Genomic DNA, 19,478 nt, shown 5'->3' on the forward strand with positions numbered 1-19,478 from the left:
TGAAGACAGATGCATACATGTTCATGTGTATTAGCACTTCTAAGAAAAAATAACTTAAAAGGTCACAATAAAATTTTCCACCAAATGATCTTCTCTCAGTTTTTGACTACTTGGAATTGTAACAATTTATGCTCTTTATTTGTCTGTTATAAATATCACCCCCCACCAGATGTAGATCTCTTTACAGGTGCCAGATCACCAGCTTACAGCACTTTTATATGCAATGCAAGTTTTTTAATATGTAACTGAATGGATGACAGAGTTTTCAGGGAGAAATATCAAGGAGGAAAGAAAATAAGAAAATGTTAGGTCAACAGAGCCATTTGGAATAAAAGCTATAGTAAAGGCACCATGCATGCACCAGTGCTGTCAATCTAAATGATGCCTATTCACCAAACGGTGCTACTATTTCAAACCTAAAAGGTAAGGCAAAATTCTATCAATAATGAGATAACGAGGGTGCCTGGCTGGCTCAGTCAGTGGAGCGTGCAACTCTTGATCTCAGGGTTGCAGGTTCAAGCCCCACGTTGGGTGTAGAGGTTACTTAAAAAGAACACCTTTAATTTTAAAAAATAATGAGAATGCCGTAAGAGAGGCAAGCATAAACGGGCTACATATAGGGCCTACTGGGGACAAATGACAGAAAAGGGAAAGAAAATAAAAAAAACTGATCACAGTTCACCTAACCTGCTTATTTCAACTCTGTTTGTATCACTGAACCAGTCTACCTTCATTTCCATCAGAAGCATGTACTAGTCCTCTAACAAGCGCTTTGAGGTCCAAAAGCCCACTGCACATGCAGTCAGTGCTTCCTATGAACACATTTTGTATTGAGGCCTATGTTCACACTTAAAGCCACTAACAATTATGAAGAAGAAACACCCTCAAAACCAACACTCCAATTCATTCCCTGGCTCTGACACAAATCCTTTGCCTTTATCCGGCAAAAGGGCTTGATTCCGTAGCTGAACATTCTAACGGCCCTGCGAATGGAGATGGCCCTTCATTCTTCATACGGAAGGAAAATCATAAAAATTTAGGTCTACAAATACTAATAGTATAAATGAAAGAACCAACATTTGAACATGGATGAAAACAGCTTAATACGTTGACTATCTAAATAACTTTAACTACTAGGCGAAGTTGGTTTTGAATCACTTTACTCTGTGAGCCTGCCTCTGTCTGGAAAGAATTCAGCGAATTTAAGTCCATGCCACCAGCCTTTTCCCTTCTCTATGGACTGTTTCCCAATATTTGTGACTTGCCCATAACTTAATTCAAAGTATAAACCCAGCAGTACAGGAGTTCACAGTCTAATTCGGTCTCATCATTCAGACCAAGTACTAAATTTGAAAGCAAAAGCCAAGGCATTTACTCAGCATTAGGCAAGGTTCTGAAAGACTGAATCCTTTTTTAAGACTGATTCCAGTTCAGCCGCATTTCCAAATTCCAACTATTATATAGCTCTTAGGCACCGAACTGAGCTTTTAGACAAACACATGAATTATGATGAAAATTAACATCTGTTTATTATTATAATAAGAAGGAGTTATATCTTATGAGGATGCTGAGAAAGCGTATGATATGCTGTTTGGAACACATATCAGACAGATTTACTAGTCTTTAAAAATCCAGTATTCATTTATGAACCAGTAGATTTTATGTGATGCTGTAATAACATGTCTTCCAGGAACCTGGGCCTATATTTAAAATATATATATATATATTTTCCCAAATACCTGTCTTAATCACTATCTTTTCCTAACAAGAGAAAAATATTACCTCATTATTTATAAAATTTACTTTTACTAACTCTTTACTTTGAAATACATTACTTAATGCATTTTTATAGCTCATATAAATCTGTGTTAACTTATCATTCATTCATTCATTCATGAAAGGTAGTACAGCTTATTTTTTAAGGACCCAATTTCTAGAGCCAAGGTACTTGCATCAGAGTTCTGGCTCTGGCTCCCCTGAGCTGTGCAACCTTGAGCAACTTCCTTGCCCTTTCTGTGACTCTGTCATCTTATCGCTAATGTGGGGACAGCAACAGTCCTGCGTACCAAGGAAGCTAATAAATACATGCCACATATTTGGCACATGCTATGCATATGATGGCTATTAATCTAAGTATTGATTTTACAATATTTGTTGCACAACTACTACGTGCCAGGCACTGTTCTTTTTTTTTTTTTTTAAGTTTATTTATTTTAAGAGAGACTTAGAGACAACATGAGCAGGGGAGGGGCAGAGAGAGACAGGGAGAGAAAAACCCCAAGGGGGCTCTGCACTAACAGCACAGAGGGGCTACATGGGGCTTGAACTCATGAATCATGAGATCGTGACCTGAGCAGAAACAGAAGTCCAACTCGCAACCTACTGAGCCTCCCAGGCACTGTTGTAAGAACAGAGCAAACAGGACCACGTCCCTCTAGGATCTCACGCTCTAATTAAGGAGAAACGCAATAAGCAAATAAATCTAGAATATAATGTCAGGGATACATTGTATAAAAAAATTATGCCAGGTACATGGATAGAAAGAACAGGACACCATTTACTAGTCGGCACGGACTTATTCTGCACAGCAGCTGGGCCGATCTGCCACTCAGGCGATAAGGCCCGATCTGCACGTCAGGAGGCAGCGGGACGGAGAGAAGAGGCTTTGGAGCCAGCTGGAAGGGAGGCACAGGCCTGACCGCACTATTTATTAGTGACATGAACATGGGAAGAGGTTCAAATGCTATGCAGCCAAAATGAGACAAATGCTGATGCCACGGCCTTCTCCACGGTGCGATGAATTCATTACTGCTGAGCAACTGCCCCTGAGGCGATGTGGGTCTCAATGTCCTATTTTCTCCTGGGGCTTCTTGCCCAGGTCCTGGCTTAAAGTAAATTTTCAATAAGGATGTATTAGATGAACGGATGAATACATTCTTACTCAACAGCAATGTAATAAAGTCTCCAGTTCAATAATTAACGTGATGTCTTAACATCTATCAGTTACTATAAGAAATGAACCGTTAGTAAGTAATGAAGCATCCAACTGCTCTCTCCTAAAGAAGGAACTTTAGTGATAGTCAGAGATGCACTCTCAAAGCTAACCTTTCAATGAAGGACCTCACCCTGTCTCCTTGACAATCAAAACACTTCTAAAAGCAGGCAACATGAACCCGTCTTTCTCAAACTTCCTCACACTGATCTAGGAGAGGTTTTGCTCTGGCTTTCCTCCCTTATCTTATGGAAATGAGGTTTCTCCAAACTAATGAGCCAAAGTGATTAACTCTCCTCAAGAAAACAGTGGTTTACAAAACTTTCCATGAACAAGGAAAAGATATCATTTATCTGTTCAGGTTGAGATTCATCCAGCCTTTAAATAAAGTTTATATGGTAAAAGAAAGCAATAAAATTAGAAGTGTCCTTTTCAAAGGCTACTTAGTTGAGAGGTGGGGAGAGTGGGGAGGTTTCTAAGCAGCTAGTTGGGCTCCATTTATCCCAAAGCAGAAAATGTAATCCAACATCTGCCAAATGTAATGTATATGGTTTCAATGTGCCCCCCCCCACAAAAAAAACTCACAAGCCTATCCCACCTCTGAATTTGCTTTTCTGTATTTGCAGGTTGCCTTAAAAACAGAAAAATAACGTACCTGTGTTCCTGCCTTAAAAACAGAAAAATAACGTATCTGTGCTCCTGCCCGTATTTATCTCAGTGAGAACTCGGGCCTCTGCTGTCTTCTGCACTCACTCCTGCAGAGGCTGCCTTCCCCATTCTCCACTCGAAGTGCTTCCCCAGCCAAGCATGACCCTTGCCCTGTGCTATGTATGGTTGAACCTCACACTTCAGAGTCTTCAGAACAGTGCCTGAATCTTTGTTTTACTAGAATCTTCTGAAAAAAACCACGATGATGCTTTATATTCTGTCCATTATTGTTCCCAATTTAATCTTATTTTGAAATTCCTTTGAAGAACAATACTGGTTTCTGTAACTCTAGGCAAGTGTTAATACCTAATATTTCTGAAGCTACTATAAAAATGACCATGCTCTAGGGTGCCCTGGGTTTACTGGATCCCAGATCCCAGAAGGGAAAAGACAACATTCAAAGGATCGCCTCCGCACCACGACATACACATAAGATACTCCATGAGTGTCTTCATCAGAGGCCAGAGTATCTGTTCCCATTTTCCCATTACATGTAGCAAGTATATTCATATATACGTATTTTCATACAGATGTCCGTTCAAAAAGGAATTTTCTCAGGTTCAATAAACAAAAGTCAAATCACAACTGACACACAACACAGATGCTATGCACACAATAGGCATTTAACAGAAAATACTGGTTTCCTGATTAAGAGATTTCCTGATTAACTAACTTCCTGATTAATTAAGGGATTGTTGCACAAACTCTCCTTATGGGTTTCTGTTAGCCTCCCCTCCACGTGGCTTTTTGTTTGTGTACCTCTTTAAATAGCCAATCTTTGTAACTTCACATGATCCTTCCATCTGTAATGCAGGGAGGAAAAAAAAAAATCTAAGAAAAAAATAGCACTTCTTCAAAATCTGTATTCTCATATCTACAGATCTGCATTTAGGAACCCCATATTCATCAACCGCATCCCCCATCTCAGACTTTATTTCCAACCTAAAAAGACCACTCACCACATATCCCACTGTGAATACGTCTTCACACATCACCCAACTGCTCCAAAAATCCCAGCTGCTACCTGGGATCCTACGAGTAAGCCTTCCTGGGGTGCCAGGGCAGCTCAGTGGGTAACACGTCCAACTTTGGCTCAAGTCACATCTCACAGTGTGTGGGATCAAGCCTTGCATCGGGCTTTGCACTGTCACGCCTGCTTGGGATTCTCTCTCTCTCCCTCTCTCTGCTCCTCGCCAACTCGTGCTTTTTCTCTCATTCTCAAAATAAATAAGCTTTTAAAAAAAATAACAACAAAAGGAAGCCTTCCTGACAACTGTGCTTGTCTTCTAGTTCCAGCTTCCATGCTCTGAACTGACATCCCTCACTTCCCCCTTCTTCCCCACATGACTTGACAAGCCTTCCGTCTTCATCGTCTCATGCTTCACGTGTACAATGAGCGCTATATTAATATGTGCTTTTTACATACTGCTCTACTGCTTCAGTGGCCTCAAATGTGCACCATCTTTCTAAAGGGCCCTGTGTCTTGTCTAGAGATGTCCTTTTGCATTCATAAGGACCTAATATAACCACAGATACCCAACTAATAGTTGTTAGATAAATATTTTTAAATGCATATCTTGGACTTCTCATACCTACTTAATTATATAGTCATTTCTATCATGAAATAGTTACCATCTACCTGATAAGTCACGCAAAGAGCTAGCCTACCTTTTCTAACCCTTCCCTCCACCGCAATCAAGAACGGTATTCTGCTCAGAGAAGAGCACTTCGTAAAGTCTGTAGGCTCAGTGAGTAGAAGGAATATAAAACTATACACTACAGAGCCATTATAAGCTGCACTACAAGTGTCAAAACTGCACATGGGAATGACAACCCATAATGACCCAAATTATTTTAGCCACGACTCCCGGTACAGCACAAAGTTACGACAGAAACTTAGTTTAGACTCCTGTTTTTATATTCGCATTTAGAAGAGTGAAAAATGTTTGTGTTTTTAATAAGACCTCATTTTAGCCCCTTGAGGCAAAACAGGCACAGTAATGACTTGCCAAAGCAAAGAGAGCAGCTAGAAGCAGATGCATAATCACAGAAACCATTAAATTTTTGCACCTTAATTTTTGGTAGATTTTGTAGTCAAGTGCAACCTGACAAGAGTAATGAATAAATAAACAGCAGTTCTAGACATCTGGTAGTGTGGGAGGAATAGATATTTTGGGCTATCAGATAAATATTCAAATGATAAAACTTACAGTTGATTCCTCCCTCAGCAAGCACCTTTTGTGAATGCTCATGGTGGGCAAATCTGTGGGGAACCCGAGCACATCATGGTCCAGATCCCAAGTGACATGAGGGCCCCAGACATGCTGTTCAGCTAGAGGTACAGTGCACACCTGCCAAACCATGGGACTGACCCCTCCTCCAAGGAGTGAGCAAGCTCCCCACCACAGTGCTGGGATGCCCTGACAACCTCTGCCTGAGACCCTCCTTCGCTCTACTTCCACGGCTGATGAGTTAGTCGTCCAGTCTTTCTGAAGAATATGTCAATTTCATAAAACAAGTCCCAGCTAACTTTTAAGCAGGGAGCCATACCTGCCTCTTAAAGGGGCTTTGCCCCGCACACCTCCCCTCCCACCCCCATGTTTTGTGCATCTCAGCATTTAATTCTCTGAATTTAACCTTATTGTTCTGGGTTCATGTAGCTCTAGGTCAGGTTAGCTCATCATTGCCCCAAGTATTGTCTGTAGACCCTATGTTAGCCGTCACCTATCTTTGGATCTTTAAAATTCAACTTTTAATCACACACATAACTTTTTAAAAAACTCTATAAAGAGAAAACATGAACCAGAATCAGGTATAGCTGCAGACTCTAAAATCTTTCAGACCATTTCAACTACAAAAAGGCTGGATCTTATGAGCGAACTAAATCCAAATGTTAAAAGTTTTGTCAAAACTACCTCGGTATTATTCATAGCTGGCTTCCAACCCAGGAAAGAATTTCAGAATAAGAAAAATAGACTATCTTATAATTAAAGGGAAGCTTCTTCAGTGCTGTAGTCTAGACTCCATTTATTATCACAGAAATTAAATGCTGTAAAAGAAGGGTTTGCTTAATAATGGTGCTTAATTACAGGTCTTTAAACGTAAAACCAATATCGCCACCTAGTGGCAATCTAAGGCACCTACTACACAAGGTGTCTAAACTGCACAGTGTAAATGCAAAGGACAATAAAAATAAAGTACGAGCAAACCGAAAATACAAGCATAAATTAAAGTGCTGGAGGAGGCAAATACCTTAGTGAAATGAAACTGCTTTCTAAGCTTTAAAAGCTGAGAAAAATGTATCCGTGAAAATACAGTTTCTAATGCTGTCAGTGTGTGGCAGTACGCTAGGTGCCGTGGGGGAGACAAAAAGAAGTAAAGCGCAGGTCTTGCCTCCCTCCAGATTCTGAGGGCAGCACAGATGCCCAAGAGGAGAAAGGGCACTGCAAGGGAGCCCATGTGGAATACCAAATGAGCATCCCAGAAAGTAGCACCTGTGGATGAAAATAGCCATCATGGTGACCATAGCTACCAGAGAAGAGATGGAGGAGAGGCTGTCAAAGTAATGATATTAATATTCAGCCTTTAAAAAGATGGAGGGGCACCTGGGTGGCTCAGTTGGTTTGAGCATCTGGCTCTTGATTTTGGCTCAGTTCATGATCTCACAGTCATGAGATCAAGCCCCAAGTCAGGCTCTGCACTGAGCGTGGAGCCTGCAATTTAAAAGGAAGGAAACCCAGTCACAGGCTGCAACACGGATGAACCTCTTGAGGACGTTACCACACTAAGTAAAATAAGCCAGTCAAAAAATAAAAAAGGACAAATACTATACGATGTCACTTATATGAGGTACAAGGAGTAGTCAGATTCACAGAGACAAAGCAGATGTAGGTGGTTGCCAACAGCTGAGGGAAAAAGGAAACGTAGAATTGTTGTTTAATGGGTATAAAGTTTCAGTTAGAAAGACAAAAAGTTCTGGAAATTGGTTACACCATGTGAATATACTTTACGATACTTACACTTAAAAATGTTTGAGGGCAAATTTTATGTTGTGTGTTGTGTTTTTTTCTTTTACCACAATTAAGAATAACAACAACAACAGCGTCTGCAACAGCAAAGCACTCTGGGTGTGGATGCCTCCTGAGTAAGTGTCAGACAGGACAAGGGCACAAGAAGACCCAGTGAAATGGACGTTTTGAGAGACCCTCTCCCACTAGCTCTGTCTTGGGAACAGGACAGTATTGACCGCTATTTGAAAGGCTATTCCTTCAGGTTCCCTGAGGTCAGACAGTGTACCTTCTCTGGGTCTCACACACACCTTCTGTCTCCCCAGAGGCTGCTCCTGCTCTGCCCAGCCCCCAAATCCCAGTTTTTCCCAGGCTCCCACTGCCCCCCTGGAAACAGCACCTTCAGGCTTTCAGCCACCACCCTGTGTATGTTCCCGGTTCCAAATCCACCACCTTCTGGTCAAACCTTTCTCCTGAGTTTAAAGCAAACAAATATCCAGGCTCCGGCAGCAGACACCTCCACCTGAGACTTCCTCTACAGCAACCTGAAGTCATCTGCACCTTGCAAACCTGCGAATCCCATCCGCAGCTGTGGATGGTGGCCCTGTCCCTCCACACCTGCCCTCGCTGGGCCCTGGTCCCCACGTCTCCTCAGGCCTTCGCCCAAACTCCCCGGGTCTGGCCTCACATCACCTACTGCCATCACCCCTACCGGCTCCACCCCTCACCCCCAGCCCAGTGCTTCTCAAAATGCCTGGGACAAAGCACCAGCAGAGGTCACATTCGCTTGGAGGGGGCCCTTAGATTAGGCTTCTTGCCCCAGACTTGGATCTGTTCCGCTGCCTTCCTCACAACCGCTGGAGTGACGGTTTTAGACAGTTTTAAATGCAGACCCAACGTGTTGAGGAGAACAGCTCTCCCTAGCAGTCGTGTTCACCCTGGGGTGCTTTTAGTAACGTGACTGCAGGTCCTGCCGTGTCTTGGATCCCGAAGAAATACTTCTCAAATGCCCAGAAGGCATCCTGAGAGGTCCTGAGAAAGATCAGGGTCCTCAGCAGGACACACAGCCCCTCCGCAGTCAGGTTGACCCTCCAGGTTGGCACCCACGCCTGCGCTGCTTCTCAGTGACCGCCTTTCCCTGGCTGCCGACAGAGAAACCCTCCCAGTTCCCGTCATCCTCCTTATCCACACTAGTACCTAATGTTTTATTTACTTGTTCTTATTATGCTGTGGTAAGAACACTTAACACAGGCTCTGTCCTCTTAACAACTTTTAAGTGTACGATGGAGTGTTGCTGGTTGTAGGCATGAGGCTGGAATGCAGACCCTAGAGTTTATTCATCTTACTTAACTGAGACTATGTGCCTATTGATAATTCCTCATTTCCCCCTCCCCTGGTTACTACACTCCTGGTCTTTGATTTTATGAATTTGGTTATTTTATATACTTCGTATAAGTGGAATCACGCAGTACCTTGTGCTTCTGCATTTCCACCTTGCTTTAAATTTGCCCATTTATGGGCCTGTCTCCCCCGGACTGTGGGTTCTTCAAGTACAAGGCCTATGCTTTGTTGATGCCTGTATATCCAGTACTTTGCTCTGTAAACACTGAATGAATGAATGAATGAATGAATGAATGAGAGTTTCATACATAAAGTCTTCTACTGACTGGGTGAGTCCTAGATGTGTAAACAAAATCCTGACATTAGCAGAGATGTCAATTTGTCACTTCTTCCCCTTAGTGATAAGAACTCCTTGAGTTTTGACTGGATCCAAAGGCTGCCAATGAGATATTACCCTTCCCAGCCTAAGTGCGCCATGTGATTATGTTCTGGACAATGGTATGTAGGGGAAGTGACCTGTACAACTTCAAGGTCACATCCTTAGAAGGAAACTGATTGTCCTCCACATACTGGAAGGCCAATATAGTGGTGGTAAACCTGTTCCAACCACGCCGGTGAGGACAAGACAACTTAGCCCATGGTAAAGTAACAAAACAGAAGTTATCTGGAGTAGAACTGCCCACCTCCAGCCCACCCTCCAGCTGGACTATTTGTGAGGGGAAGTACATCTCCACCTTCCTTAAGTCATTGCTTTGTGGTCTGTGTTAAAGCAGTCAAGTGAATTTTCTTCTTCTCTCCCATATTGTCCCCGAAAGACTCACTCACCCATGAGATCACATTTTCCTAGCACAAACTCATACTCAGTTTTTACTCTACTCATTTCCCTACACTCTGTGGTTTCACTGGGAGAAATCAAATAGCTATTCTAGTTAAGAGGAGAGGGAGTGACCACTATCAATTTAAGAAACAAAAAATTTTTGAATGGATAAAATAATTTACTCAAAGGAAGTTTTCATCTTAATTTGTTCAGTTTCCTCTGGATTCATTTCAACTGCTGTATGTTGACTGCCCTCTAGGTTGAAGGTACTTATGGAGGCAGCAAAAGCTGGATACCCTGGAGTAAACAGGGAAGATACAGAATCTAAACCTACGACTCTGCCTCTGTAAGATGGAAGGTATTTCTGAGAACAAGGACACGTATGGTGACATAGGGATAGACATTCTCTGAATTCATACAGGAGTCAGCCACACATAACTCTGTCCTGATGTCATCACTGATGACACAGTTTGGGGTAACTGCCAAGGCCCACTTGAGCCAGATTCCACTAATGCCTGCCTGGACCCAACTGAGGGATTATGCAGGCTCACGATTCCCCGTCCTCCCTGATGCGGCCTTGGTTTGGCCACTCTGCTAGTGCATTCACCAGAGCAAAGAAGGCCAGCCAGTCAAGGTTGCTGTACGTCTACCTCTCTGATGAAATCAGACAAGGTTTAGTAAAAGAAAATGTCCAAAAGTTGGGCTTCCAGACAAAGAAGAATTTGAAACTCACCAAGCTGCTTCTATAGCTAGTTACATGCCCCCCCCACCCCCCGCCAAAAAAATCTGCTTTTTGGCATGCGAGTCTTTCATCTCCCTCAAGAAGGTACGATGCTCCAAGCAGGGAAACAAAGGACCCATCCTCACGAGGATGCTGGAAGGTTGGATGAATTTTATACGTAAAGCATTTAAGGATTAAGCACAATTAAACCTTATTCTCAGCAGCATCTCTGCCTTGAATACCATTAAGGCTGCTCATTTTTCCATTGATATTTCCAATCCTTTATTTATCCCAGCACCCACCAACAGAAAGAAAGCACATTTCCTGTCAAAGCGTTGCTGAGAGAGCTGAGGGATGGCATTTATCTACAGACAAGCACTTCTGTCTTGAAGGCCATGGTAATGTGGTGTAGCGAGCAGGCTTGGAGGAATTTTATTTATTATTTATTTATTGCTTGGCTAAAGAAGAAAGCACCTCTGTGGTAAGACAAGAAAGTAGATCTTCCTTTACTCAAACTGCCAGCATTATTCGTAACAGCGTGAGATTCAGTTCATGCCTATTTTAAACATTATTAAGATGTATCTGCATGTGCCTATCTTTCTCTCCGTAATCCTTCTTACATATTACATTACAAATCAACTCAAAAGTTCAATTAATGATATCCAATTAAAAAACAGATTAAGAGACTCATGGAGGAAACACCACACTAAGGTTAATGACAGTTACTTCAACATGAAAATTGCCTTAGAACCTGGTACTAAAATTTTAAACATTAATTATCTCTGCTATTTTAAGACCCGCTTTTAAACTGTTATTCCTTCCACTTCTTTTTCTCATACTCTATGACAAAACCACAATAATCCTACACAATTACATAAGTCTCTTAAATTTAACAAAATAAGAATTTAGAAGATGATGCTTTGAGCATTAGGAATTAACTACAGCATTTTAAACACCAGTCAATATTAAATAAGCAAAACAAGTCAGAAGAGTTTTTTTCATCTGAATGAAACTAATTCTCTATAGACAAAGTGCTTTGGAAAACATGAATGTATCAACAAATAAATAACTAGCAGACACCCCAGCCATCACTACCCACCTGTGTAAGATTTGCAGCTTGCTTTAAGATGCTTTGTCTTAACTGTTCTGCTCTCTTTGCATGAAAAGAATTACTTTGACTCTGGATGACAAATACAATTCCTTTTAAATCTAGAACCAAAAAAAAAAAAAAGTTTTCAGCTTTTATTTTTCAACAACTGAAATAAACTTAAAAACAAAGCAAGCCTTCAGGCCATAAACTCCTAGGGGGGAAAATCAATTTAAATGTAATCATAGTGACAAAATCTCTTTTTACACTGATCTCTGAAACATCCTCGCTGGAAGTGAGCAGGTAAATAAGCTCATTGTCCTAGATCAACCTTGTGGTAACAAACTGTGAGCTGTGCCTGCATCTGTCGAAAGAATGACTGTAAATGTGAGAAAGTATGAAAATGTCTAGAACACTAGCCTCCCCTGTAGCTGAGAATCTTGTTTGCAACGAACCTTCCAACAATTCCCACATTATCCTACATTGTACTGTTACTGTTGTGGGTTGAAGCGTGTCCCCCAAACTGCATATGTTGGAGTCCTAATGCCTAGGACCTCGGAATGTGACCTTATCCGGACCTGGGTCTTTACAGAGGTAATCAAGGTAAAGTGAGGTCATTAGTGGGGGCACTCATCTGAAATTTGGTGTCCTTACAAAAAGAGGAAATCTGGACACAGATACACAGAGGGAAGATGATATGAAGCCACAGGGAGAAGACAGCCATCTACAAGCCAAAGAGAAAGTCCTCAGAATAGGAGGTGGATCAAGTCCACACCTTGATCTGAGACTTCTACCCTTCAGAACTGAGAGACAGATTTCTATTGTTTAAGCCACACAATTGGTGGCACCTCAATTCAGCAGCCCTAGAAGATGTATATACTATCTCAAGAATGTTCTGGATGACTCTTTAAGGAAACATTCAACAGTGGCTGCTTCTGTCCTGTGAGTTCACAAGAGCTTGCAAATAAATAACTCAATCATCTCTACCCTGCTTTACAAGGCACCTAGTCAGAATTAAGTGTTAGCTCCAGGAAAACAGCCATAATTCCACAGCAGCAGGGCGTTAGCAAGAAGTGTGGCATAAAAGTCCATCTACAACAACACTGGCAATCTTTGCCAGCCCTCTAGAGACTCACCTCAGAGTGGCCAACTTCCTTACAATGGCCAGTAAGTAGTAACCTCGCATGCTAGGCTCACCTGCCCAGGGAAGAATGTCGGAGGTCTTGCCGGTAAAGATGGCTGCCCAGTCCCCATAACGGAGCAGCACATGAGGTTCTGAGCTTGTGATAAAGTAACAGATAGAAACGGCCACTGTGTCAGCACCCTGCCACCAGACAGGGGTGTTGGCAGAAGGCAGACTTCTCGTAAACTGCTGCCTCCAGCCAGGCTTCCAGCAATGAACACGGGGACCTAACCCCCGCAGTGTCCCTGTCCCTTTAACACCTCGACTCAGAGATATAATCTGGTTTAAATTTTATTCCATTATATTTTATTACTCTTATGTTCAGTTCTATAGTTCCACTCATTTATTCACTCATTCAAATATTCATACAACAAATAGCTCCACAGTGAGCCATCCAGATCCTAAAAATAATACAAAATGCTCTTTGGTTAAAACTCAATAAAAAAATTTAAAAGGAAATGCTCAACAACCTGAATGTTGACCTAATTCTTTTCCTGTAGGAATTTATATAAATATGAACATTCCACATACCTACCTTTATTTTAAATCAGCTTCTTGGCTCTATAAATAGGACACATAGACAAGCCTTAAACGGGTGTCGTATATTTCAGCTGAAATGTAGTATTCAATCTACTACATGTGAAACATTAATGTAAGTGACATATCAAAAGAGGAGTGATAAAGACTTACTTTTGTTAAAAACGGAATAAATAAACTTGAGAGAATGATTTTTTGCAAAATTTAATAGAGCTGAAGATGCACATTCGCAATGATCCAGAAACTCCACTCCTACTAATCATCCTTGAGAAACTTGCATATGTGTAAACAAGGATATACAACAAGAGAGTTCACAGCAGGATTGTGTGAAAGGAAAAATCTGAAGCAACTCAAAAACCTACTAACAAAATATACAAAGTAGAACACTATACAGGAATAAAAATTAACTAGCACTTGATGCATCAGTCCAGATGGATATTATAGATGAACTGTACAGACTTGAAAAAAATAAAAAGCAAGCTACAAAGGAATAACCATATAAATCAACGGTTTGTGAAAAGATAAACACAAATATATATGATGGATATATACTATATATGCATATATATATCATATATGATGTAAAAATATAAAAGATTACATGAGAATGATATAAACATCAAATCAAGATAATGGTAGAAAGGCTTCAACTGTGTTAGGAGTGTTTTATTTCTTAAACTAGGTGGTAACTACATGGATGTCATTATATTACTCTTTGTAGCTTCCTGTATGTTCACAATAATTTTTAAAAGAGCAAATCCATCTGTCAAAACGTTAATCCTGCAGTAATCAGCTCCTGCCATTTCTTCTACCATAGCAGCAAAACTCCCACTCTACCCACAAAGACAACAGTTCCTCCACATGGGGAAGAGGCTTTGCAAGAAGAAAAAAAAGTGAGTTATTCCCTTCTGCTTATACCAGAGTCCTGTGCTATGAGCTGTATTTGTTTTTTCTGCACCTAAGAAATCATCACCTTCCTTTTTCTCATGCCTTGATCACGCGTCCTAGGTGCACTCATCCAGGAAACCTCTGGAAGCCTGTACTGAGTGCAAGGCTCTGGCACACAGAGACCAGATGAGCACAGTCCCAACTCGTAAGAGCCTGAGCCTAGTTCGGAAGGCAGAAGGCAGCCATTCTAATACAAAGCCAAGAGCAGGAACTGTGAGAGCACAGAGGATGGGGGACAAGTGCAAGCAGAACTCCTGGAAAGGGGCCTTTCCTGAGTTCCTGTTAAAATGCTGCAATTTGGGGGGCATCTGGGTGGCTCAGGAGGTTGAGCATCCAACTTCAGCTCAGGTCATGATCTGACGGTTTCGCAGGTTTTTAGCCCCATGTCAGACTCTGTGCACTGACTGTGTGAACACTGCTTGGGATTCCTCCTCTCCCTCTCCCTCCCTCCACCTCCCCCCTCCCCTATTTGCATTCTCTCTTTCTCAAAATAAATAATTTTTAAAAACTTTGTTAATGAAAATAATAAAATGCAGCAATTTTCTGCAGAATCAGGCACAGAGGGTAGCCGATCAGTGGCAGAGAAGGCAGTGCAGTTATTAGAGCCCACAGCCCGCCTTATCTCTGCAGCGTCAGGAGTAGGTGACCAGGGAATCTGTCAGGCATCTCTGAGAAAAAGATGAAGGGAACAGTCCATGATGAAGTTAGAGAGGGAAGCTGGGTCTAGAGAGGGAGGCTGACTCAGCCAGATCTGATCATGAAGGACTTAAGTGCTACACTAAGAGGGTGGATCTAGAGATTAACAGCTATCAAACTGGGGAAAGGCCACTGAGCCATCTGGGACCCCAGAGTGAGGCCTTCCCAGAAGAAAGGATGGAGACACTGTGTCCTGTGGATGCCCAAGAAGAGGTAGGAGGACCTTCTCGACAGAGGGAACAGTGAAGGTTCAGACAGCAAGTGGAATCACGGCCCTGGAAACAGAAGCAGTTAGATACGGCTGAGAAATCAGATGCACCTGGGGCAGTTACTAGTGATGAGATGGAAAAGTAAGGATGCACCCAATCCAGTTCCTAAGACCCTGTGGATAATGAACGACAGAAAATCACTGACATGCCATTTAGCCCCACCTCCATTCCAGGAAATACAAACAAACAGGCTAGCACAGTTAGGTGCTGAAGATCACTTGTATCCATAAATTACTGATGTTCTTTATATCAGCTGCAAGAATATTTTGCTGACAGACATCCTAAGCCCCCCTAACTGGGTCACATTCTGGCTGAGTCTAGACCCCAGTGCCCACCGTGGCCATGGTCTTCTCTGCTTGTACTGCCCTTGCCTCTGACTCTTAAGCTCCCCCTGCCCAGTCAGTGGAGCTGATTAATACAACCCTACTGGTTCCATATCACTCCACTCAAACTTCTCTGAACTCAACCACCATTTGCCATCAGCAAACACTGTCACAACTCAAGATAGATCATCATACCTTCCTCCCGGAAGGTACAAGAAATGGATTGTACACTAAGTGCCTGACAATAATGAGGAGCATAGTGGGCGAGCAAGGGAAGGAAAGGAAGTGAGTCAAGGCTAGGAAAGAACCCATGTGGTTCTGAGGCCAAGGGTAAGCTGCCCATTAAGGAAAGGTGACAAAACCAAGAAGGTGGTGAGAAAAGATCTCTGAGGGAGAAATAATAATTCTTCGAAGGAAAAAGAAAATAAAAGTTCTCTATTCTTCAGCTGCTGAGCACCTGTCATGTGCCAAACACTCTACTAAGCACCAATATTTCCTAGACCTCAGACATCATCTAGAAACACGGATTTCATCACGATGAGGAATAGTGGGGTGTTCCTCTGATAAAAGCTGAAGAGCTAGCGGCCTTAAATACGCACGCACATGTGCACGCACACACACATGTGAAGAGCCACTCCAGTTGTGTTCTCTTTGGTGAGAACAACTGTCACCCATGAATCTACTGATGAGGCAGTGAGCCAACAGAAACCCAGCCACCTGCCGCAGGAGCCTGCGGCCCAGGCCTGAGGGTGGCGAGACTCCGATGCTTCTGCAAGAGCTGCTTTTGTAGGCCCCCACCCGGGTCCTGCAGACCCATGTTAACACTGTGGCAAATATGCCTCCTGGATCTTTTCTGCAAATATAAATACCAAGGTACCTATACCCAGATTCATCACTTATAACTGCAAGGATGTCGATTTACTTATCCAGGTAACTTCCCCTCTGTACTTTCAAGCCCATGTCCCAGACTAGCATCATTTGTTCATTTAATAACTATTTTCTACAAGGAGCCCTATCAGCTCCCATAGAATAAACAATTGCCCAAATCCACAGGGGTTGACAGCAGAGAGAACATCTCCACATGGGGAGGTGTGGCTGGGCCATACAGGTGTCGTAATACAAAGAAGAAGAGGCAGTGACCCAAAGGGACTCCTTAAATACACCAGTCTCAGAACTGAGGTCTCCCACCTGTGCTCCCATGGTCCCTTGCATGCCAGGCCCCAGCACAGGCCATTCTGCACATACGACCCGGTGTGCCTGCCACCTAGACCCTACAGAACCCAGGCCTAAAAAACGAAGGCCTAGAAAGGAAAGGGTACCCTTTCCCTCCTGTCCAAGGCACACTGTGTAGGTCTCCATGGCCTACCCTGGGATGACCGACATCGGCAACATTCACACCCTTTGGGAAGAGACCCCACGTGCAGACATCAGCCTTGTGCTCTCATCAACACACTGAGGCGTATTTCACACAGCACAAGAAAAAAAAAGCCAACTGTGACATCATGGTCACATTTTTAAAGACGCTTACAATATCTGGAAAGGGAGTGCATGTCAGGGTGACTCTGGGCTGGGATGGAAGTACAGGGGGCCCACAAAGACACAAGTCGCTGCTTCTCCACCAGGGTTCTCGGGATGAGTTTGACAGATGTGGCCAGCACGTGGCTGGCAAGCTAACCTTCGGGAAAACCGGTCTGCAGGTCAACAAGCAGGGAATTGGCTCCAGGCAGAGGTTAGGGGGCCTCTTCATCAGACACTGTGCCGTTCTCATCTCCATGGCCCCCACAGCCGCCACCGGGCACAGTTGTCTGCCCTCACTGGAAACTCAACAAATGGTGGTCAAGGACATCAAATCTAACCTATTAGCTGTCGTTTCCAATACAAATCACATGCCACTATGTCAGTAAGTGTTCTCCTCATGTCTTCGTGAGAGATCAGAACATTTTCACAGCAATCTTCATCTCATAAATAAAATCAGAAGGGGAAATTCACCTCACCGAAATACAATTTATAAGAAACGTACCCGGGTACATACTCATAAGTTAAGGGGAAAATATCATGACTTACCTGTGTCACTCTTCCTTGAGATAACACCTTTCTCCAAATTCTGTATTTTAGACAAAAGAGAAAAAGATTAAGTCAGATAAGGGTCATCGCATACCATAGCTAGCAAAACACCAAGTGAACATGTATGGTACACAGCAACATTTGGGGGAGATGCTGACGATGAGAGCTTGGTGATGCTTCCTAAGGAACAGACAAAAACTTAGGCGGGAGAGGGAACAGCAATGACGCACTTCCACATCCCGGCAGGGGCCTCCGACGGGGCTGCCCTGTTCTTACATGATTTTGAGCAAGTCACTGACTGGGGCTCTTTCCTCCTGTGTAAAATGGAGCTGACACTTAACTGGTTCACAGTGTTCTTGGGAGAGTTCACTTAAAATCTTGTAAACTCGAAAGCATGGCAAACAAAACAGAGACAGTATCGGTGCTGGCAGTGTGTGTTTCTCATGAAGATGAGCTTCACTAATTATGGCTTTTATCATCTTGCAGGCTCAGACATACCGTCATCCAGAATATCACCACTGTGTTCTCTCCCACCTGAGTAGCAGCACTGGGGGCCCAAGCAAGACCCCAAGTGGCACTCAGCCTTTGGTCCATGAGACTTCATGAGCACAGAAGAAGGGGTTCTTAGAGCTACAGAGCTCTGGACACAGAAATCCGGATGGGAGCACAGAAATACCTGATCCTGATCCCGGGTAGATCAGAGGAGGGGCTCCTAAAAGATTTCTCTGATGGGGCTCCTGGGTGGCTCAGTTGGTTAAGTGTTGGACTCTTGATTTCAGCTCAGGTCATGATCTCATGGCTTATGAGACGGAGCCCCAAGTTGGGCTCTGTGCTGACAGCGGGGAGCCTGCTTGGGATTCTCTTTCCCACACTCGCTGCCCCTCCCCTGCTCCCCCACACACTCTCTCTCTCAAAATAAACAAACATTTAAAAAAAGATTTCTCTGACAAAGTACAAAGTACGAGCAGCTAAATCTGCCATTTTCATTGCCTTCTCTAGCAGACAGGAAGGAATTTTCTCTCTAATTGCCCTTTTCTGCTTTTGACTGCCATTTGCTATAATTATAACAATTGGACAGTGGCAAATATCTTTCCTTTTTCTTCACAGACTTCATAAGAAATGTACTTGTGAGCCTTTCCCAACAAAACTGGAACAGTTTAAAAGCCCAGATACAGCCACAGAGAGACACATTCTTTCAGAACGCCAAAGAGACTGAAACAATAGACACAGAGGAGAGAGAGCAAAACACAGGGGGCTGTCTACCTTTGGGAGCATTTCCTGAAATGATCTTTGTCTCAAGAACAGAAAAACCACTAAGTGGAGAAGAACCCCATAGTCACTGTGGACTCCTTTGTTATGTCTCAGGATCCAGTGACACTTCACTTGATCTTGATAAAACACGGACTTTTTGGAAAAACCCACTAAAAAGTACTGGAACACTCCAGCCACTTCTCTAACTGTGCTGACCCAAAGCCTGGTCAGCATCATAAGTTAGCAGGTATAGACTCACTGCATCTTCGAGAAGGACAAATATCATATGTTTGCACGTATAGGAGGATTAGGAGGAACTGAACTGAGGAACAAGGGGAAGAGGAAGGGGGGAAATGGTGGGGGAAGGGGAGAGGCAAACCATGAGAGACTCTTGAATGCTGACAAAAACTGAGAACTGATGGATGTAGGGGGGAGGGGGGATGGGCATGGAAGAGCGCACTCGTGGGGATGAGCACTGGGTGTTATGTGGAAACTAATTTGACAATAAACTATTTGTAAAAAAAAAAAAAAAAA

General features: G+C 43.0%; 1 protein-coding gene across 1 annotated transcript in view; it reads right to left on the minus strand.

Annotated features, from left to right (window-relative positions):
* The window catches only part of B3GLCT (beta 3-glucosyltransferase), a gene marked incomplete at its 3' end in the record, with an annotated part of 86,131 nt that overhangs the window by 53,118 nt on the left and 13,535 nt on the right, over positions 1-19,478 (minus strand). Inside the window, exons 3-4 of the mRNA XM_077745410.1 lie at positions 17,694-17,733; positions 11,686-11,795 (exon numbers count right to left, since the gene is read on the minus strand). Coding sequence (XP_077601536.1) covers positions 11,686-11,795; positions 17,694-17,733 — 150 coding nt within the window. The remainder of the gene's footprint in view (positions 1-11,685; positions 11,796-17,693; positions 17,734-19,478) is intronic.

Source organism: Crocuta crocuta, unplaced genomic scaffold (genome assembly GCF_008692635.1).
Source record: "Crocuta crocuta isolate KB4526 unplaced genomic scaffold, BGI_CrCroc_1.0 scaffold258, whole genome shotgun sequence".
NCBI lineage: Eukaryota > Metazoa > Chordata > Mammalia > Carnivora > Hyaenidae > Crocuta > Crocuta crocuta.